General features: G+C 29.5%; 1 protein-coding gene across 2 annotated transcripts in view; it reads left to right on the forward strand.

Annotated features, from left to right (window-relative positions):
• The first annotated feature begins 6,750 nt into the window (after nt 1–6,750).
• Nucleotides 6,751–23,725, forward strand: part of LOC129957606 (uncharacterized) — a 30,765-nt gene continuing 13,790 nt past the window's right edge. The window contains exons 1-3 of one of the 2 annotated variants that reach the window (XR_008782790.1): nt 6,751–6,884; nt 10,460–10,648; nt 13,256–13,561. Coding sequence is in view for 1 of the 2 variants with exons in the window: in XM_056070024.1 (XP_055925999.1) it covers nt 13,273–14,775 (1,503 nt within the window). In the remaining variant the exon portion in view is untranslated. Of the gene's footprint in view, nt 6,885–10,459; nt 10,649–13,255; nt 14,847–23,725 lie in introns of those variants that run through there. The other variant, XM_056070024.1, reaches the window with a different exon arrangement.

A 23,725-nucleotide genomic window follows, 5' to 3' on the forward strand; every position in this document is an offset into this window, starting at 1 on the left:
GTTTACATTCAGACAGCAACAATCCATCCACTAAGACTACGCATGCGCAGAAACTGTACAGTAAACAAGAACTTGCTATTGTCCACTCTTTCAACGCTTGCGCAATCTTCATTCTGGGAATGCATGATTTATTGCAATCTGAGAACAGCTCCACGATTTCGTCAGCGCTAGCGTTTTTCATAGCAGCATCCTTTTTTTTCCCCACTGGATTTCGGATGGTAATGCAATCGATGAGATATATGGTGACATTCAAATATCCTTTAGTGATAAATTACAACTAAAATTCAGGGGATATAGAATGAATTCTTGATACTGCTAGTTTATTTACTTTTTGAAGCCTACCAATTGCTAGTTCTTGCAAGGCTCTCCTTGGTAAACATTGCGTGATGTGTTTTGCGCAGCAACGTATTCTTTTTGAACTGATGCATGGATTTGGATGGCATATACTTAGCAAAACGAACAAGCAATTGATTAATGATGAGAAAATTGTAATGAGTTATGTGATCTTGAAGCCTTTTCGTCTCTTCTTCTAAAACTGAATCTGAAATCCAAGGAAAGCCAAAATGTAATGAAAAAAAAATTGAGAAGAAATAATACAAAAGACAAATATAAATAAATGAATTAGAATAATCCAGAAAGTAAAAAAAGAAATTTCATTCGCACAATTTACTTCTTAATTATTCTTCATTCTGACTTTTCAGTTATTATTATTTAAACATGAAAAATTAAGGCTTGAATAATGACCTGAGGCTTGAATGATAATTGAATTCATCATTGAAATTGGACACTTTCCCACACGTTGGAAAACTGCCACTGTGGTCCCCATTCTAAAACCTGGTAAAGACCCCACTAGCCCAGCTAGTTATCGTCCAATTTCACTACTCCAACACTTAGTAAAATTACAGAAAGCATTATTTTAAAAAGATTAAATGACCATATCCAAGATAGAAACATCCTGTGCCCAGAACAATTTGGATTCAGACCAAAACTGTCAACTACACATCAATTAATTAGAGTTACTGAATATATAACAGAAGGCTTTATTAACAAACAAAAGACCGGAGCAATTTTTTTGGATATTCAAAAAGCCTTTGACAGGGTTTGGCAGGATAGATTAATACACAAGCTAATTAAATACAACACACCCCCGTACCTGATCAAAATTTTAATCTCGTACTTACAAGACAGAAAATTCCTCGTCAAGGTAAAAGAGGAATACTCTGATATTAAAAGTATTAATGCAGGCGTACCACAAGGCTCTAAACTAGGACCGGTGCTTTTCACTTGTTACATCAATGACATCCCCAAACAATTTAACACGCTCCTTTGCTTATATGCCGATGACACAGCAATACTGGCCAAAAATAGAAATACTAACTATCTCAAAATCGCGTTGAACAGACATCTAAAGGCCATTTACGAATGGATGCAACTATGGAAAATAGAAATCAATCCGAGCAAAACAGAAGCAGTTCTGTTCCACAGAGGAACAAAGGAAGGAAAATTCCAGCAAGTAGAGATAAACAAACATAAAATTCCATGGTCTCAGGAGAGCAAATACTTAGGAGTAACACTTGATAGAAAATTAACGTTTAAACCCCACCTAAAGAATCTCAAAAACAAATTCCGAGGAGCAACTCGTAAGTTCTTCCCCGTTATTTCTCGGAGTTCTAAATTAAATAGGGACACAAAAATGCTTATTTTTACTGCCTACTTGCGTCCAGTACTAACTTATGCATGTCCCTTCTGGGGCTGCACTGCAAAGTCAAACTTAAAAATTGTAGAAACACAATATAATCTAACGATTAGAAAAATAGCCAACACGAAATGGTATATGAGAAACACCGACATCAGGAAGGCACTGAATTATCTCTCCTTCAAGGAAGTAATTAAAAAACTTGCAATAAATTTCTTTAAATCCCTCGACAATCATGAAAATGAGGAATTAAATAAACTCATACCATATACTCCTGATCCCAAATGCAAAAGACCCCGCAATATTCTGTTAATATAAATAAAAAAATACACGTATATTCAAATACCTCCACCCCTCCAACCTATCTCTGTGTTTCTTGTATACCTGTTATCACATTACCCATTAAATCACATTAACATTTTGATCAAACTAAATCTTAATCCTGGTATAAAAAATTTCACCCACGCAAGCAGCCAATGGGAAAGCTGAGCAGTTAACCACCCTACACCCCTACCCCTCACAACATCCTGAGGAGAAAGTAGAAACTGTAAAGAGATTCTAGATCCAGAACATCTGAAAGGAGAGCTTCGGATTTGCCGGAATACCGCACCCTCCCCCACACGCCGCTTACCAGACGTCCCTGATTAGTCACTGATAAATCTTATATATACCTCGGAGATATTCCAGTCCAGGTCATTCTAGCTCAAGTCAGGCTTCAATCCACATTGCTATGTTGGAGGTAGCCCACATCGGGCGGGAACTCCATTAATCGTTGCTATTTAAATTTTATATTCTGAATTAAATCTGAAATCCTATAAATTTGTAATAAAATTTGTAGAGAATATTTTTATTCTGAGTAATGTTAAATCTCAAAAATATGCTTATCATTATCAAAAAATAAATTCGGGTAGCAATGACGAAATTAAATAAACATTTAGTTTCGCATAATTTTCTGAAAATGGCAAAAAAAAAAAAAAAAAAAAAAAAAAGTTACAATTCAATTTCTTTTATTGCTGCTCTGAATTTCTGCTCTAACTTACTGGACATCGGGGAAAAAAATGGAATGCTTAGAAAAATATTTTTTTCAGGAAACATATTAATTTTTTTATTTTGTATAATCAACAAAGATTGAAATTTCCTGGAATTAGCCATATTTATTTTGCCTCGCTAGGTTTACTAATGTATTTTTCGATTAATCAATTCTTTGAAATGTTTTTTAGTAGAATATGCAAGTTTTGCTTGGTTATAGTCTTATAAAATCCATTTCAGATGAAATAAAAATTCTTAAAAAGTTCTTATAATTCCACAAAACAATGTGTTTTTTTCATTTTGTTAATTTAAATTTTGGTCATACTTATTTGTTTCTGTTTGGATGTATTATTACCTTTATTAATTTTCAGTTTACTTTTGCATCTTAGCTTTATATAGAACTAGCCGCCTTTGGCGACCAATCTTAATGCTTGTTAAAATTTTCAATGAAATATTCTTTTGTAATTTTTCTTTTAATGCCTAATTTATAAAAATATTTTTAGCTTCCAATTTATATAGAACTAGCTGCCTTTGGCGACCAGAAGATTCACCAATCTTAATGCTTATTAAAATTTTCAATGAAATATTTTTTGTAACTTGTCTTTAATAGCTTCTTCATCAAAATATTTTTAAGCTTCAAATTTTTATAATCACAATATTTACTCAAACTATTATAAAATCTTAAGCCATAATGTACTACGTATCTTAATTTTTTGTCAGCTAATTTTTTAAGTGGAAGTGATTAAACTGCAATTAATATAAAAACATTTTTTACTGAAACCAAGTATTTTTTTTTAAATATGAGAATTGAAAAAGATTCGTTTAGCATTTTAAATCTTACTTGCACTACAGACTATCTTTCATAATTTATGTACTATCTCAGGAATTATTCCACAAAAATTTCTCAGATTCATCTAAAATTTAGTTATTAGTTTTACTTTCAAAAGTATTTAAATGACATGAATAACAATATTTTATTTTGTTTCAATCTATAAATATACTTAAAAAAATTATGGAGTCTAAATTTTATACAGTCTTTTGGTCCTAAGGAGTCGTATTCTGCAAAATATTCTTGATGCTTCAACTTTTTAATAAATAAATGAACGTTTCTATTTTCTGCTATCAAATCTGATCGATTTTTGAAAATTTGAATAGAATAGTTTAGAACAATCAACTTTTTGATAACCTTAGGACAATCAGTCTTGAGATACCCTGGATGCTGATTGGAGTATCATCTTCTAGACGGTCGATGAAGTGGTCTAAAATCACCCGTTTCTATGGAATAGTGACATTCATAAATCAATCAGTTTTAGTGACTGATTTAGTTGAATGGAGTGAAACTCTTTTTATTTTAAATATTCGTGTTTAAAGAAGATTTTGTTAAAAATGATTCAAAGAGCAGATGATCTAGACGAAAACTAACCATTCATCTTTTATTAGACCATATGTAGACTCAAGTTATATACAATTATTTACTTTATTTAGACCATTTTAATCTATTATTTCTATTATTAAAAGTTTATAAATTAGTCGTTGAGTCTTGAATTGAAAAGATATATATTAAATCATATTTACCTTAAATAAAGTTGCTTTATTGAATTAATAATACAGATAATGTAAAAAATCACAGAAAACTTTTTTTTTTTTTGCTTTTACTTTTTAGAAAATATATTTTATATTTTTTTCATTTCATACAGACACGCGCTTAAACTCATATTTTTTTTATGTTTACTTTGTAATAACAGCTGATTTATTTTTTAATTTGAGCTTTTGTCAATATGATGGCATCACGTTGACAAAAGTTATTTTTTTCTTATTGACGTATAATGTGTTCTTGCAGCTTAAATTTTATTTTTATTTGGAGCAAAATAAATTGTTTACAAATATGTTTAAATTATTGAAAAAAATAATTAAAAATAGAAATTTAATTTGTTGGTTAAAACATTAACATTATTTAAAAGATAATTTTTTGACCTTCAATATGATGCAAAAATCAATAATGTGTTGAAATATTTTCCGAAGTTATAACGTAAAAACACCAAAATTTCGCTTAGCTTTTAATTAATTGAAATTCTAATTAAAAATTTTAAAAAATCACTCCTAGGTTCATATTTTCGGTCTCCGAGGTATACATGTGTCAAATTTGGAAGCTGTACATCGAAGAGTCTGGTCTGCAGAGCGCGCGCACGAAAGCACGCATACACACACACGACAACAGCAAAGAAGATAAGGGGAAAAAATGTAAATCATTTTTATTATTAACTTTTTTTTTAACTTCATATTGATTCCTCTATATAGGTGAAATGAAGATAACATTTTATGCGTAAAAAAGATTGAATCAAACATTTTAAAATATAGTTTTATTACAATATTTTAATATGACTTATTAATAAGTATAAAAGAAGACAATTCAGGGTATTTAATTTAAAAGGTATTATTATTATTATTATGTGATGGAATGAAAATCATTATGATCCGGGCAGTAGAAGCAAGAAGACCCACGTTTTCGAGAACTTTTCTTTAATAATCACATTTCACACAAAACAAACACAAAAACGAAAGACAAGACATTAACGCGCGAACACCTTAACCAAACAACATATCATCTTATTCTTTACAATCGCAATGCACTATGGGATGCATACCTAATCAGGCATCGCCATGTATTATCCAAAAGAGAAGATGGAGTAATACAACTTCTATAGTTATTATTTTGAATAACTAAAGAATAGCAAATCAGGAATGTTCCGATTAACCGGTTCATTTGATATTTTAAATACTTAGTAAAAGGTGAAGAATATAATTTACTTTACAGATAATGTAAATGTCACTGAAACGTGAATTGAATAAAAGTTTGAATGTACTACTTGAAGTCCTCATCATCTGATCACGTTCAAAATTACAAGGCACACACCCAAAATAGCCCTAGTGTTGCTTTAAAAAGGGGCGTTAATATAACTAAACTAAACTAAGCGCTACTAAAAGTGCATTTTAATGTACAGCTTAGATAATTCTATCTCGTGTCTTATAATAATCAGTCATTTTTGTTTTTATAAAAATTCTTTCCCCCTACAAAACTGAAGGGAGAATGATTATAAATTATTGCAATTGAGGGTATTAAATAGTTAAACTATATCGGATATAGAATATTCTTTTTGTTGAAAAATAGAAGAAAAAAAATAATAATAAAAAATAGTACTTTAGGATAATTAGGAGGGGCGGTAAAATAATTCTCAAGCAAAAAAAAAAAAACAAAAAAACTATGATTTCTTATTATTTCATATATATTTGCTAAAGATCAGTTCGTTACAATGATCAGGAATAAAAACACACATTACTTTTTACTCCATATTGCATGAGGTAATTGGGATCACGTCAGAATAATTATGAGCGTTGCAGCAACTGAGATGAAATAATTTATAAATTCATTGGAAAAAATAAGTATTTTTAAAATTAATTCCAGAACATGTTCATGTTAATTATATGTCTATTTTTCACTTCATACGATCTTTTTAAATCCGGGAAAATGATAAAAGATTACAAATTTTTTTCCCAATTACCCTGACTGATCATATTCTAAGAAAGCTGAGTGGAATGATAAGTAAAGTATCCTTTCTGAATGATGGAAATCTGATGCAAATATCAAATTGAAGTAAGAAAGATATTTCATTTTCTTAATTTTTTGCATTTCAAATCCTATTCTACGTATATTGAAATGCTGATTTCATTTTAAAAATTATTTCTTGCTTCTACTAAGGTTTCAAATTTTTATACCTTCAGAATGTCAAGATCGAATTTTTCGATTACAAGATTTTGTTTTGTTTTCGAATAGGAAAAAAGAACCGAGCAAAGCGAAGAGATGTGTGAATATAATCCATGAAATTAGTTGCTATGGTAACCATTTCTCCCCCTTTTTTGTCAGCTATAACGCCATTGGCGCGTTTGTATTCTCCCAGTTGCAGTAAGTGGAGGCTTGGCGTTATTTTTCCTAGTGTCGCCAAGATTCTAAGCCATCTTGTTGATGATTCATCTCCGCAGCTTTGGGAGAAAACTATGTTAACTACAAAAGTAAATAATCATCTGATTCGTTATCTTTATAACCTGTTTATATCTAATATATACAGGCTACCATAGTTCATCAATTCCTGCTAAAATTCAGGTATGTTTACTTTTCTATTCAGTCAATATATTCCTCATTCAAATTACGATGCCTGGTATTTACACTCCGGTATCGATTTCTTTTCGTTCTGTTGGATGTTCCGGGGTTTCCGTTTCAGGAAATTTTGAGAAGCTTTCGAGGAATTCGCATCCCTAGAATTGAGCACAGAATCATTTTTGTGTCACAAATCCTTTTTATAGTATTTAATAATATTTTACAATTCTTTGGTGTTAGAGAGTGCTGCGTACATAGCCTAACATTGAATTGTATAATTCTATTAGTATTTAATATAAGACAATTATTTCTTTTAATTACGGGTTTATAAAATTTGAATAATTAATAATTCCATATATTAAATAATTATTCCATAAATTAAATATTAATAGACGATTAAACTGTGCAATATAACTTAATGTTATATTGCACAATTTAAGAAGTAAGAATGAATCTAAATTAAAAATTTTTGGATTTAAATGGGGAAAAAACAGCTAATTAAGGTTTATCACAATAAATTGCACAGTTGTGTTTACTGTATTAAATAAGCTGTATATGTTATTACAAATTTTGAATTTATTCCATTATCTTGTGGAATTTCAGTTCAATTATTATGAAAAAAATAACAATGTAAGTCCTTACATTGTTTATTGATGGAATGTCATATTTTATAGGTGAAACGCCTAAATCAATTATAAAACAGATTATGTTCAACGCATTTTATGTTTGTGCGTACATATTAATATGTTATTCATTGCAAAGGAAAAACATACTGAAATTTCTTCTACAGGAATGTTGCATATTATTTAATTAAATTATAAATGATTTGTGTACTTTGATAATTTTCTTCTCAAATGAGCTTTTTAATTCAGAATTTTCTAATGTTTGACATTCTTGAATGCGGAATGTCTAAAATTTTCAATGCTTAATCATTTTATGGGAAATTTTTTATAAGCATTCGATATCGAATTATGCATTGAATTAAGTTTTTATAAAATATAAATTCTGTTGCATCGAATTAAAAAATAAATTTATGACTTTTTCTAATTTTGTATATTTGTACTAACTTATAGGTGTTTTTACACTGAAAGTTTCATGTTCGGATAATGTGTAAAAAGGACAATTTAACATATTGACTACCATGTGACCGGCCAATGATTCATATTAACTATTAAATTAGTTTATACTTTATAAATTCGATGATTTTCCCCTACTTTAGTTAAGAGGTAGCACTGAAAAAATTATTAATTAATGGATAAAATATTTAAAAATTTCAGTACTTAATCCTTTTATGTGAAAATTTTTTATAAACATTTAACATAGAATTATGTGTTGAATGAATTTTTTTTATAAAATATGAATTTTGTTGCATTAAATTAAAAAAAATAAATATTTATATCTTTTTCTAATTTTGCATATCTATATCTTAACTGATCTTAACCGAACTATCTTAACTGATGAATGCTTTATAGTGAAAGCTTTTAGAAAGTATGTTTTTATATTTAATCATTTTATGTGAATTTTTTATAAGCATTTAATATAGAACTATGCATTGAATGAATACTTATAAAATACGGATTATGTTGCATTGAATGAATTCTTTATAAAATATGAATTCTGTTGCATTGAATTAAAAAATATATATTTATGTATTTTTCTAATTTTGTATATTTGTGCTAATTGATGAAACTTTACTTACTGAAAGCTTCATTTTCGAGTAATGTGAAAAAAAGACAATTTTAATACATTGGCTACCATGTGACTCGCCAATGATTCATGCTTATTATTAAATTAATTTACACTTCGTTAATTCGATTACCTGTTCTAAAAAAGAGGTAAAAAAGAAGAGATTAATTACTAATTAATAGAAAAATTATCTAAATTACAGGTATAAATCATGGTAGTGAATATGTCATCCCATTATTTGGGACTATTACTCAAACGCAGCGTGTTTTCATGGGAGATCTACAGTTCCAAATACTTTATATAGATATTGTAAATATTCATTCGTATACAGATTGCATAGGTAATAGTTAAAATAAAGCTCTAAAAATTAATTAATTAGATAATTTAAGGTATGTTACAATGATCGGGATGGATTTTTTTGAAAAATATTCGAAAATAATTATATTTTTAAACGTTTGCATTAAACCAAATACAGGAGTTACGTGGTAAAAGTTTTTTAAAAATTGGAAAAAGGCCTTTTTTTGGCTAAAAAGAGATATAGAATAAAAATATTCTAGTTTACAGGTTTATCAAATGATTTGCTTAAAATTTTGCAGATATATATTAGTTAATTTATTATCATTAAGAAATATATTATTTACTTTCTGAACTAAAAAAAATAAGCTGTATTTCTATTCTTTCTTTAAATATTGGACGAACACGAAATTTCCAATTTTTTTTCTCTACATTGTGAAGCATTGAACCAATTATAAAAAAAATTCAAAATGGATAAATTATTTATTCTATATTTCAGGAACTGTAGAATATATTGAGAAATTATATACCAAATTTAAACAAAAAATATCCATTAGATTTTTAATTTATGATGCTATTCGTACACACACACACACACAAATGTTTTAAAGATTAGAATTTGAGAAATATAAAAGTAACTGTAACTTTGCAAAAATAGACTTAGAAACAAAATTCTAACGGTTTTATAAAGAAACTTATTCAAATATTACGAATATTAAGTAAAAAAAGATCATAATTTCGGAAAAAAAATCTATTTCCAACGTAGTCATCTAACTTAAAGAATTTAAAAGCACTTAAATATAGTTTATATATCCTACTTGCTTAGTATGTACATCCAAATAATACTTATTATAATTTTCCCTATTTGTCATTCAAAGGGCTAACTTGTTAGGAATTCCAAGAAAAAATTGTGAACCGGATTCGCTTTGAAATTATATCAATATAGACAGTTCAGGTTGATATAAATTCTTCTTAAATATAAACGAGATAATAATGAATTACTCGAATAAAACAAATTCTGGTATAAATAATAAATACATATTTAGATAAAACACTTTTAATAGTGCATTAAAAAAGAAATTTAAAAAAAATCAAAATATTGGGGTGAAAAGAAAGCGTGCGCAGATAGAAAGGCTCTCAATAAAAGGGAATTGTAACTACATTATTAATGTGTCGCACTTGTTTTTGTCTATCTTCTCTTTTGGATAATAGATGACGATACCTAATTAGGTACGCATCCCATGAAGTATTGCGATTTTAAATAATGAGATGAGATGTTGTTCTGAGGTGTGCGCACGTTAATGTTTTTTGTGTTTGTTTTGTGTGAAATGCGATCGTTAAAGAAATGTTCTCGAAAACATACGTCCTCTTGCTTCCACTGCACGAATCATAATGACCTTCATTACACCACAAATATATTTTAATTCTTATATGAATATTTAGTAAATTTTTGTATCTTATGGTATCTATTGAGGTTTTACAACTCTCTCTTATTGCATTTTTAACTCACGCGTTTACTACTTTTGTTGTGTCTCCAAACTTTTGATAAAAAAAATATATATATCTTTTTTTTCGACTAACATTAATAATTTTATTTTTAGGTTTTTATTACATTCACCAAATATGATGATGTTTTCGTTCTTTGAAGCTATTTGGCTGCTGAAATTGGATTTTACTCTCTTGATTCATACTCGGACACCACGGCATTGTAACCAACCATGCTACTAAATTGGGCAGCTTTCTTGTACTACACCACTGCATTCTAAAAAATTATATCATCTGGAAGAAAAGTACTTTTTATTCATATTCTCGATTTTTAAGAATAAATGCTCTTGTTCGTGCATAATCTATATATATATATTTAGTTTTACTGTGGTTTAAAATATTCTTGCACTCATTAATAATGTAAATATTCCATTACAATTCTTATTTTTTGCTATTATTTTAATTAACTTTTTTTAAATATCAAAATAATATCAAAACAAAATTGAAAGAGTGTAAAATTCCAATTAGAATATTCTAAACGAATAGGAATTTTAATCACATGTAGTATAAAAAATTTAGCATTGAATGAAAGTCTGTAAGTTTCTTTTTCACTATATTCAACTTGTCTTAATTTCTTTTTCACATTACCTCATTTTGTATTTAACAATTTTCTTCTTTTCTATAAAAATTTATATATTTTTCTTTTTATTATATTAATAAATTTTGTTTTAATTCTTTTTGTCTTTATTATTTTTTTGTTTGCTAAATTCACGTCAAAGGTTAATATCTCGTAATTATTGTACGCCAGTGCTACGCAAGGCGTTCTCCCGGATAACATCTTTATTAGAGTATATACGAGGAAGGTTTTGGGAGTACACTATCGCTGGTTTGGACTGCTTTCTTTCTATTTCTGTAGCACTGCTCATTTCTTTAATAGACATGGGATTTAAGATTATTTTCAGATATTTCCTGTTTTCCGACGGAGATATGCAGTTATTGAAGATTCTGGACAGCAATTAATTAAAAATAATATTTAATTGGACAGCATTTTCAAACAATGGCATAATTTATATATAGATATCGGCAAATGTTTATAATATGACCTTTAAAAAATTGCCTCATTATTATTACTACCTCTTCGTTATTATTAAGTATAAAAGTATTTCATTTTTTTTTGAGATAATTAAAGACTTTTAGCCTTTGGTTTCTTTACGTATTTGTATTGATATAAGAGAACAGTTTTTAAAAGCTCTAATGAATCATTAAAAATGTCAAATGAAGGAAATGTAATGAATTTATTATCTAGAAGTTTATTACCTAATGATGAGTTTATTATCTAATGATTCTCTTTGAAGAATGTTGCTGCCAGTGATTTGAGATGGTTCTTTACGTTCCTTTAAAGTCCTCATAAATCTAAAAGCTTTTTTTTAAAATTTTCTTTTATGGAAAGAATATGGAGGAGGAATGTCTAACATTTACCCTCTAAAGTCGCAACTCTGACATGCTGGTAGCCAGCTTGTCACCTGGGATACTAGCAACCTCCTATTTTTAGAAGAATTGGTCAGGATCCTTTATTGCAATAGTATTGCGCATTTCTGGAAAGAATATGGAGGAGGAATGTCTAACATTCACCCTTTAAAGTCGCAATTCTGTCATATTGATCAGCCAACTTATTACCTGGGATACTGGCGACCTCCGTTTCTTTAAAAGAGTTGATCAGCTCGTTGAACAGGATCCTTTTTTGTAACAGTCTTACGCATTTGATCCCCTTCAAGGAGAACACGGTTTAGAGCCCCGATATTTTCATCTTTCCCCTGATTTCAAGAACTGTAGAGAATGTAAAAATAATAATTCCGAATCAATGAGGAGTTTCAGAATAACATAAAGACTCATCTTTCCTCCACTAGCGGCAAAGTTCTTTGAAGAGGGGATAGGAAATGCTCGAATTCTTATGGCGATGATATGGAAAAGTAACCATGATTGTACGTAACCTTTGGTAATAAATTCATTTCGTTCTCTACTCTTGTTCTTTTTTACAGTCCATCAAATTTCAAAAGAAAAGAGGGGGGGGGGAGGGAATACAGCTTCTGTCTCTCTGTTTTGTTTTTTTTTGCTGTTATTGTAGAGATTACGACAATTGCAGTATTTCTGTGATTATATTATTGTAATACCTTATATGGGGACTCCTTAGCCCTCCAACTCATAGATATATCACGACCTGCAAATGTTTTTATAGTACATTATGAAAGAGTAACGTTTAATCTATAGATATAGCGCCTGCAAGTAATATTTTATTGGCAGATCCAGTGTCTGCAAACAGCTTTCAGTCTGTAAGTGTAATAATTGAAAATAATTAATAGTAATTAATAGTAACATATAAATAGTAATGTGTAGAACAACATTTATTTAATCTCTCACGAAACTAAGAAAAATTTTACTAGCCGCTTTCGGCTACCAGCTGTTGCCCTTTATATTTATAGTATTTATTTATGATAACCAACATTGATGAGTTGCATCTTAGTACACCAAATTTTAAATGGTACTTGCACAATAAACATAGCGCATTCTGGCCGGCTTGCTATGCTTGCAAAATTTCGAGATCGGACAAGTTAATGAGGAAGCCAAGGTTTTATTTTGCAATAGATGTTGAAAATGGGGATGGGGGGGGCATCCATTGATGATGAATTTAGAGGTAATGAGCTTTTTAATTAAATGAAAATGATGAACTGTGAGGGCTTGTAATTGGAGTCATGGTATATTATTTCTTTCAAAACTAGTGTTGGTGGAGATAATCATAATAAATGATATATCTGGGAGTTATAAGTTCTCATATGAAATAAAAGTTGACGAAATTGGTGTATATATATATATACAGAGAGATAACTGGATGATATATCTTTTTTCAATTTCAGATTCTTGGAACATTCCAATGGCTGAGGATACTTTGTACAGACTATGCATGCAGACCGTTTACGATCTCATAGCAGCAAAAGTTTGGGACTCAAGTGCTCAGAATCCATTTTCTAAGTTCCAATCCAAAGTTGTTGAAGATTTGGTGGATTTTGTTCGATCTCAGCGAGGATATTCCGACGACAAGAACACCATGGAAAATTTGATGCTGTTATTCGCAAGTGGTCGGATTAGAAAGTTCGATGCCTTCCACTGGAATTCTAAAAAGAACCAGACCTGGCTTCCGGGCATACTCACCGAAAATTTCTGTAAGAATTTGCTTTCTCTCTCTCTTCCAAAGCATTTTTATGCCATTTATCCTGTCAAATCTATTCTTCCTTTTTGCCGTAACTTGGTTGATGTACATTTGCCAGTGTTTATTGATTTGGAAGTGTTTGAGAACTGTCCACAGTTGCAGATTCTGAGGTTCCATGCTTCCGACGACGAAATATCACATTATTTCCGACAAAAAACTGGTGACTTACCTTCGACGATAAGAAAACTTCAAGTGTTTTCCGTCTGCAATTGTCAAATTCATTATGCTGTAACCAAAGATATCATCGCGAAACTTCTTTTGAACTGCCCAAATTTGGTTTCTGTTGGATTTTGCAATTCCTTGGACGCCTTTCATTACATTCGGGAAACTCAAGACGAATTATCTAATCCATTCCAACTTCGCAGATGCTATTGGGGATTGAAATACACTGATTTTATACCCACTCCAGATAACCCAGAGTTTGAACGTTATCAGTCTCAATTTTCTCACATGGTAAAAGTAGCGACTTCATTGTGTTCGTCTCTTGAAGAATTAGTGATTGATGTCTTCGATAATAATTGTGTCCAACACTTGGTAAAACTGAAAAATCTTAAAGTTCTTAGTATTAGTTATGAAGATCCATATGATGACAATTACGTGCCTGCCTTTGTTTCGCTTCTCAGAGAAATCGGTAAACAGTTAAGCCGCCTCAGTGTAACCGCGCAGGGACCTGTTCCTATGGATGTCATATGCAGATATTGCCCTTATTTGGTCACACTGCGAATACTTGGAAAGGTAACGATTTCGAATCGTTCAAAAAAGTGCAAACGCCTGCCTTTACTAAAATCGTTATGTGTTGATGTAATAGATAAAGAAGATCTTAAACTTTTCTTTCTTAACTGTCCCAATATGAAAGAACTTTTCGTCGGTACCGCCGTAGGTTTCGTCGACAGTTTTTGCGAGACCCTTTTGAAGAAAGAGGTATACCCAAAGCTTGAAGTGGTGTCGATAGAAACTTGTTCCCTTACGAAAAGAGGATTACTGAAGTTTCTTAACGGTATTCCCACTTTACAGAAGGTGAGTTTCGAAATTTTAGGCGGAACGAGGGAGAAACCGAAGGATATCATTAAACAATGGATTAAAAAATCCAAGACAGATGTTGAAGTTGATGAGCGCCTGTACAGAACAGAATTTTTTCGGCGTGAAACTCATCCCTGTGTTTTTTAAATTTAAATTCTATCAAAGAAAATCCCGACAAGCCTGTATCTCGAAAAATCAATATTTAAATCTAAAACGATTTAATTAAATACAACATGTTGTTAATTTGTAGTTTCAGTCTATAAATCATAAAAAATTGCTTTCGTTATTGAAATAAATTTTTACAATAATTCACACACTTCTAGCACTTTTTAAATAATTTAACGAACAAAAATAAATTTATAAGTCAGTTTTCTTTGTACAATATTATATTTAGGAATTTGTTGATTTTTTTTATTTATGCCTAACAAAAACAATAAGTTATTTCTTTTACAGGCTTGTGGATAGGCCTATGGAGGAAAAAGTTAGAAAGATCAGAGTTGTAATTCCCCTTCCTCCATAAAAATGAAAATAGGGGGAAGGGGTAACCACATTGGATACTCCTCCCCCCTAATTAAAGGCATTTCGATTAAATTTGAATAACCGGATCGCGCGAGAACTAAGGTTAAGTCCTAAAAGTCATTACCTCCCTATGGGAGGCATGCCCCGTCATCGATAAGAGGTAGCCAACTCCCCACCATTTTTGTACCCACCAGGTGGCGAGAACCAATCACCATACCGGAAGTTTCCCATACTTATTTCTGGGGTGCTCCTCCTGTAGGAGTAGGGGAAAGGGTAAAGAAGACAGTCCTTTGCTAAGGGTATCGATGGTAAAAGTATATGTTGTAAAATATCTGGATCACTTAACAAATAACATTTACCAATGGCAGATGCCTAAGTAGGCAGTTGCCTATGGTCAGTGGACTAAAGGGGAACCACAGAAAAATTGATTAAAAGGTTTAATCAATCTAGTTGTCAAATAAGTAAATTTAAAAGTAATGTCATTTTTTAAATTATAAAATATTAATTACAATGTATGTGCACATCGAATTCTTAAAATCATTTATTAAAGTATAAGTAATTAATTTCCTATAATATATTAAAGTATTCATGATTAATTAATTAATTATATTTTACTGGACATATCCCCTAGAATAATAATTTTTAATATGATTACTTTTCTATCATATAGTGGAATATTCATAATTCATTAATTAGTTATATTTCACTAGATAATATCTCATAAAATAATAATTTTTAATATAATATTTGCTTAAAATTTATGTATTCTTTTTAATTTTTCATAATATTTATCAATGGCGGATATCTAACTGTAAGTAAGAAAATCATTAACTAATAATTATAAGTAATTCTTCAAGAATTTTATTAAATAATTTTTTTATGATATTCATGTTAAAACATAAGCAAGAAATACATATTTTAAACAATCTATTAACCTCTTCGTCGTCCGTAACGCATCTAACGTGTTCAAGTGAAACGTTAGTGCGACGGCCGTAATGCGCTTCAAGCTTCTTCTACATTTTAAAACTTTTAAACGTTTAAAATGTTTTGTAAATGTTTACTTGAGTTTTTATTTTTGTTAATTTAATGCGGCGAAAGACAAAGGACCGCTGGGGAGAAATTTTCGCGGGCTGCAGAGGACGGCGAAAGGGTTAATAAAAAAATATTAACCAAGATTATTCATTAACATAGTAATTAGGTTAAAAATGTGATGAGAAGTGAAATTAAATTGAACTAGTTATTAACATAGAGTCTCATAATGCGCATTGTCTGGGGCCTGAAAATGTCCAAACAAGATACAGGATCTGGATAAACACATTTGAGCAATATTTCGGAGATATTGCTCCGTATGTCGTTCATTTACTCTCTTTTATTTTTCTCTATCTTCTTTCCTATGATTTGGATCTTCTCTGCGAAGAATTAGAAAATTTATTAAAAAAAATTATAATTTTTTTCTAATTGAAAATTTTGCTAACAATTGAGACATTTTTAGTCTATATCAGGATTTTGGCTCGTCGGGATTTTGTCCTGAAATCAATACTTTTTAAAATTATACTCTTCTGTACGTGCGAGTACTCGTTTGTATGATCAAGACTTAGTTAATCAGTATTAAGAATTCTTGATTCCATGGAAATCTTACTGTGTTATCAAATTGTAGAAAGATGCAGAAATTTGAATTTTTATACTCATTTAAACAAAAAGGAGACTTTTATTAATTTATCAAAATGTAGAAACTAATTTCTTTTTAAAATTTGGGGATCGAGGTAAATATTGCGAAAGTGCAATTAGCAGACAGAAATGTTATTAGTTAATCAAAATTTTAATTACATTCAAAATTTATTTCAATTTTTATTGATTACTTAACTATTTTTTAGACATTTATTTGATAAAAAGAATTTTGATAAAAAAAAATTTACATTTTAGTACTGATTCTCCTCTTATCGAACACGGGTATGGAATGTTGCCCGACTCTCTATGCAATTTCCTACTTTTCCTGAGCCTATCTGACAAATGACCCCTCGCCCATGATTAGACGTCCATCTTTGTGAGAGGTTTGTGCATGGATTGTCCATAATGAGTTCTATTTTGTGCAAATCACGATCTCCATATCATTATCTTCGAGCACGGTCATTTATTTTTAATGGATACTTTAGAGACATGGTGAAACATTTGTCGTAATTACATTTTAGTACATTTAAAGAAAGCAAAAAAAAAAAAAAAAACCATGCATTTAAAAATATCTTTTTTTTTTTTAAGATTTTACATTAAAACAGTTCTATACCTTAATTTACATAATTTTTCCTTATTAATTTTTAATATATAATTCATCATCATTATTATTATGGAGACTTGTAATCAATTTTTCACAAATTCATTCCATGTGGCATTTTTCATACATAATCAAATATCAACTGAAATGAATTGATAACTAAGCTCTGCCAGTATTGATCGATAAGAGGTGACATTATAGAGCAGTGATGGGCAGACTTTTCCAGGGTACGGGCTGCTTCTAATTTTTTCAAGGTGTTGCGGCCCACCCAGTGACGTAGGTGTGGCGAACTAAAAAAATTGTCCACAATATTTATTATAACTCAGTAATAAATACGGAATTTGTACTTACCTACTTAATAATAGCAAGATACAATCATGATAATAATAGCCATCGATGTTCCATAAATATGTTTCTTTTAGTATGTGTTCCTTAGGTCTTAGTGAAGGCGGTCACCCCAAAGTGTCTTGGTGGTCCACTGGTCGATCGCGATCACTTAATGCTTGCTCACTTCTGATTTATAGTTTCAGAACTATAACAAGTCAAGAAATGAATGAAAAATCGAATACAAATTTTCCGTCTTTACGAATATCAAATTTACGAACATGAAACAAGTGAAGTTAAATAAAAGCGAGTAGAAAAAGATTTAATGGATATTATTTATGTCCACAGATTGTAGTTTCCATTCTGGAGATTGTTACTTCTTAGTAGAAAATGAACTTCGATTCAATGATCTTGAACAAAATGAACCTGGTGATTTCATCTGTGGTGTAGCAAGGAATAGAGAAAGTGGAGCAGGCAGGTAAAGATGCCTCAGCACCAGTCTATAATGCCTTGCGAGAATGATTTTGCTCAGTTTGGTTAAGGTAAAAATTCCACGAATGAAACTGCAAGAAGTAAAAATTAATAAAAATCCTAGGTATCATTTACCTTCAACTACTAAAGTATATTTATATTAGATAAATGCATATCATAGCTTTGTGGGCACTGAACGAACAAATCAACTGCCCAATTTGGCTTCAACAAGAAGATAGTTGATTTTGAATTTTCATCAACAAAGCACCAAATTTTACTAAGAATTGTAAGTGAAAGATTTGGTGGATAGGAAGTGGTACTTAGTGGCAAAATCGAATGTTAGCTTGTTTGGATGTCGGTTTATCTGTTGTTATCTCAGTTTTTCTAAAGATTTAAGGGAACAGTGGACTGTAAAATAAGCAAAAATGGGCGAAAACTAGCAATTTTATTTTTATTGTTTCATCACCAAAATATATGTTTATATTGAACGAAGATAGCATTATAAAATGTATTGTTCTATAGAATAAATATTTGAAGGGTTAAGAGGAAAAAAAAAGTACACCTTAATGACTTTTTTTCAAAATGATATTGTGACAGATTCATATATCTTTGAAATATTGCAGATGTCTTAATTTTTGAAGAAATTAAATGAAATCTATAATACAGATTTTGGTCAAGCATTGAAAAAAATGGGGTACGCATTTTATGTTTCTACTTTTTTAGCTCGTTTGAAGTCAATTTTAAGTTCAGAGAAACATAAAATTTCTATGAAAATCCAGTCAATGTATATAAAAATATTTTTTAAAAAATAGCATTTAATTGGAATTACAAAATTATACGTAGTTTTTTTCGAATAAATTTACATTGGATAATAAAAAAAACAATAGAAAAAAATCGAAAATTAAATCGCCTGGAATATTTTGAAATTTTTAAAAATTATGCACATATTAAATTTTTTAAATAATATATTTCGTTTTAAAATGTTTATTATTTAAGAAATTTGACATATTTATATTTTAATACATATGCATAAAAAATTTCAAAACTTGATTGAATAATTCCCAAAAGTGTCTAATAGAATCCACTGTCCCTTTAAAGTAATTAAAGTCCAAGTTGATTTTTTTCTACATCGAATTTACTCAGAACATGATATTTTTGGTGAATATTTCTTTGTATTAACCGTATTCTGGCGTGTTCATTAAAATCATTTTGAAAGAATATGTTCTTTAAAACGAAATGCAATCTGACCTCAGACATTAGAAAAATTGTGAAATCCTCATGGCAACTGATGATTTTGAAATTCTCTGCGGGAATTTATTGAACAAATAATGAAAATGAAACTGAGGACGGTTTGTTGTCAGGCAAATGATTCTGCACTATCTTTTGCATTGCCTTTTAATTTTTATTTCATAAATTATTTTATGAATAGCAGTTTTATAAATAGTTTTTCAAATTTATTAATAATATATGCCACTGGAAAATTGCGATTATTAAAATTATAATAAAGAGATAATAGAGATTTGCTTTTGGGGTTGATTTCATTTCTCTGAAAAGCTTTGGATATTTCTAGATCTATTGCCCAGGTAGCACAACGTGTTGCAGAATATTGTACAGTATTGAGCGAAATTATATAATATTAATCAATATTTTACAATACTATACAATATTGAGAATATTGATTAATGCCATACTATATTGTACAGTATTGAGCGATATTATATAATATTAATCAATATTTTACAATACTATACAATATTGAGAATATTGATTAATGCCATACTATATTGTACAGTATTCAGCGATATTATATAATATTAATCAATATTTTACAATACTATACAATATTGAGAATATTGATTAATGCCATACTATATTGTACAGTATTGAGCGATATTATATAATATTAATCAATATTTGACAATACTATACAATATTGAGAATATTGATTAATGCCATACTATATTGTACAGTATTGAGCGATATTATATAATATTAATCAATATTTTACAATACTATACAATATTGAGAATATTAATTAATGTCATACTATATTGTACAATATTTGTGTGCTACTAGGATAGGTGGTGGAGATTTTGGTTGTTATTATTACCACATCAGAGTGTTGATTCATTTTTGGTAAAAAGGGGTTTGCTGCGTCTGCCAGCCTCTCATTCCATGATTATAGCTGATTTCTTTACTGAGTGGGTAATTCATCATTTTGTACCACATAGCTTGAGCCAGATCGGAATTTACTATTCCTTGTCTTTTCTACGCCAATGAATTGCTTGAAAGAAGGGATAAATGGACATAGAAAGCACATGAATGTTGAAGAGCACCAGTACAAAAGATATTTACTCCCGTGTTTTTAATACACATCGAAAGCATAGTTATACGATCTCATCATTTCGATCCATAATTATTTCTTCATTGAATTTTTCTAATACATTTTTCGAAAAATATCGGGACACGAATTTCTAAATATAAACTAGGACGAGCTTATTTGCAAGTACGATGTTGACGAATGGACTTTTATTTGTTGTTTAGTGAGAAATGTTGTTTTATGATATATTATTTTTCGAATACAAGTTTATTAGCAAGTGTTTCTTAATCAGTAAAATTTTAAAATTTTTAGATGCTTAATTTTAAAGTCGTGAGACCAAATTCAACATTCACTCTAAACATTTTTGCATGTTAACCAAAGCTTTTTTTATTTGGATACTGTCCCCTATTAGTACAAAATACCGAATTACATTGTTTGATATCTTCCCGACATTGGCCAGCATTTAGAATATCGGACAACATCATGGGAATATCGTACCATATCTTGTAATAGCAGAGGCTGCAAAACGATTGTTTCTTCTCTGACAGCTGAAACGTTGCTTGAGTCCTGAAAATCCAAACCTGAATACGGGCATTAAGAAAATGCAGTTTAATAAATTTTATAAATAATTCCGATGAAATCAAGTGGATTATGATCAATGTTAGTAACTCGAAATGAGCATTTTCAGAAGCCCAAATACATTTGGGACATCTGGGCGTAATGTGATTATATTTTACCTTATATCAGAAGCATTTCTTAGCATTACATATCAGTCCAATAAAAGCTGAGAAATTAAATTTAATTTGGCCCTCTTTTAATCTAGCACTAGGAAAATGAATCAACTGCCCATTAAATAAAAGGACTTGTCGGATTTCTCTTAAAACGATCAATTCTTATAAATCAAAATATAAATAGTCAAAGGAAAAGAGGTTTAGAATATTAATAGTTATTAATCGTGATAAAGTCTCGGATTCGAAATTCGATAATCATAGCTTCGAGGCCTAATTTCATTGAAAATTAGTTACGTGAGTATGTGCCTGATGAACTCGAAGTGAACTGGAAGATCATCTACTATCGAGGCTAGCAGGACATGTTTGCATTTAAATTAGTCCTGCGCGCTATGTTACAGATTTCAATTTTTTGTCTTTTTCTTTTTGCAGCATTTACAAATAATTTTAATATATAGCTGCAGTACCTTCAAGAAATGTTTTATTTTTTAGGTACTTGAAGCAATATTTTCTTCATATTAATTCCAAACAGTGTTCTTTTGTAGGTATAGGCTGTCCTATAAGTTTCTTTCTCATTGCGCTATGAATATCCTAATCTGACTCTGCTTATGCAAACATGCAGGCTTATCTATTAACCGTCTATGTCATCGGTTTCAGTCGCAAAGCCATTACTACACCCCCAAAAAGTTCTTTTGTCCATTTGGTGGGATTGGAAAGCATTAATTTTTTAAGAGCACCTTCCTCAAGGTGAAATAATAAATTCTACGAAATACTGTCGTCAACTGGATCAATTGGAAGCTGGCATAGGGAAAAAAAACTAGGCCAGAATTAATGAACCGACGAGGCGTTGTTTTTCATCATGACAACGCGGGACCACATATTGCGTTAGTCTTAAGATAAAAGCTCTTACAGTTTGATTGGGAGGATCCCTCCAGATCTCGCTCTATCTGATTATTACTTCTTTCTGTCCTTAAAAAATTCTCTTCGCAATAAGTGCTTTAAATAAAACAGCGAAAAGCGCACTTTGAGGATTATTTCTAGTCCAAAACACAACAGAAAAGAAGGCATAATGAGGCTTCCCGAGAGATGGAAAAAGGTAATAGAGAAAAAGAGTTTTTATATAACAAAATAAATAATATCTTAAACAGTAAATATTACTATTCATTTCATATCAGAAATAGGAAAGAAACTTATGGGACACCCTAATACATCAAATAAGGTTTTACTCGTAATCACAGTACCTGAAAAGAATTTCTTATTCGCAGATATAAATTAGAAAGCAAATTTTTATTTGCAGGTACAGTACCTTCAAAATGTCTTTTCTTACTTTTATTTGTTAATAACATACTATTATTATTGTATAATACCTGCAAATAAAACTTTATTCTTATAGTACCTGAAAATAATATATTATCATTGGTATAATACTAGCAAATAATGTTTTATTCATATATCAGTAACTGTATCTAATCAATTTTTATAAAAAAAAAAAATATGGGAAGCAACGAAGTTCTTTATTTTATAAATTTTTTAACACTTTTCTTCTATTGATGAGAAAATGTGCATTTTTAAGGTTAAAATGAGCATTTATGCTCCCTAAATTGTTACATGGACTTTGTATTTATTTAGAATAATAAATTATACTGTAAAACTTTAGTATTTTGTTTATTTTTTGTATAAAAATTACATATATGCATATTAACATAAAAACAAAATGCAAAATAATATATATTATTGACTCTTTAAATTATTAAAAAGATCGATGAATTTTCCGTTAATAGTTTAAAATGAATCCAAATTAAATTGTCAATTAATATAAATACAATTTTGAAATTTTGCACCAAAGAGTATAGAATCATAATTACTATTTCTCACCTATTTTCAGGATAAAAATACTAAACTTCTAATATAATTACATTAACTATAACAATAAAATATCCGTAATGTGCCTAAAAATCTTATTTGTTAATAACAATTTTAATAAAATTGCAATAAAAATTCGATTTACACAAATTTAAGAAAACGGTGTCTGAAAATGAATAATGCCAAATGAAATGATAATTTTGAAATTAAAAATGGAATTTCAGTTTATTTTTTTGATTATTTAAATTTTAAATTATTTAGTTTTTTATTTTAATTATTTAAATTTTAATAATTGTACATATCTAATAAATAGAAGTACATATTTTTTTTATAAATAAAGAAGTAACATAGTAAAAAAATATTAATTATCTTGAAAATTATTAATTCAGTAAAAAAGTAATTTTATAGGCAAACAATGCTTTACTTTTAAAATGTTGCATGTATATGCAGCATTTTAAAAGTAAAGCAATTCCACAATAAAAATTCAAAGTGAATAAATTGTACAGAAATAAAGTTTTTAAATGAATAAAGTGTACATATATACACACATATAAAGTTAATGAATTGTAACTTATTATTCAGCCCTCTTATCTTAACAGTCAT

The sequence above is a fragment of the Argiope bruennichi genome, chromosome 11 (assembly GCF_947563725.1).
Source record: "Argiope bruennichi chromosome 11, qqArgBrue1.1, whole genome shotgun sequence".
Taxonomy (NCBI): Eukaryota; Metazoa; Arthropoda; class Arachnida; order Araneae; family Araneidae; genus Argiope; species Argiope bruennichi.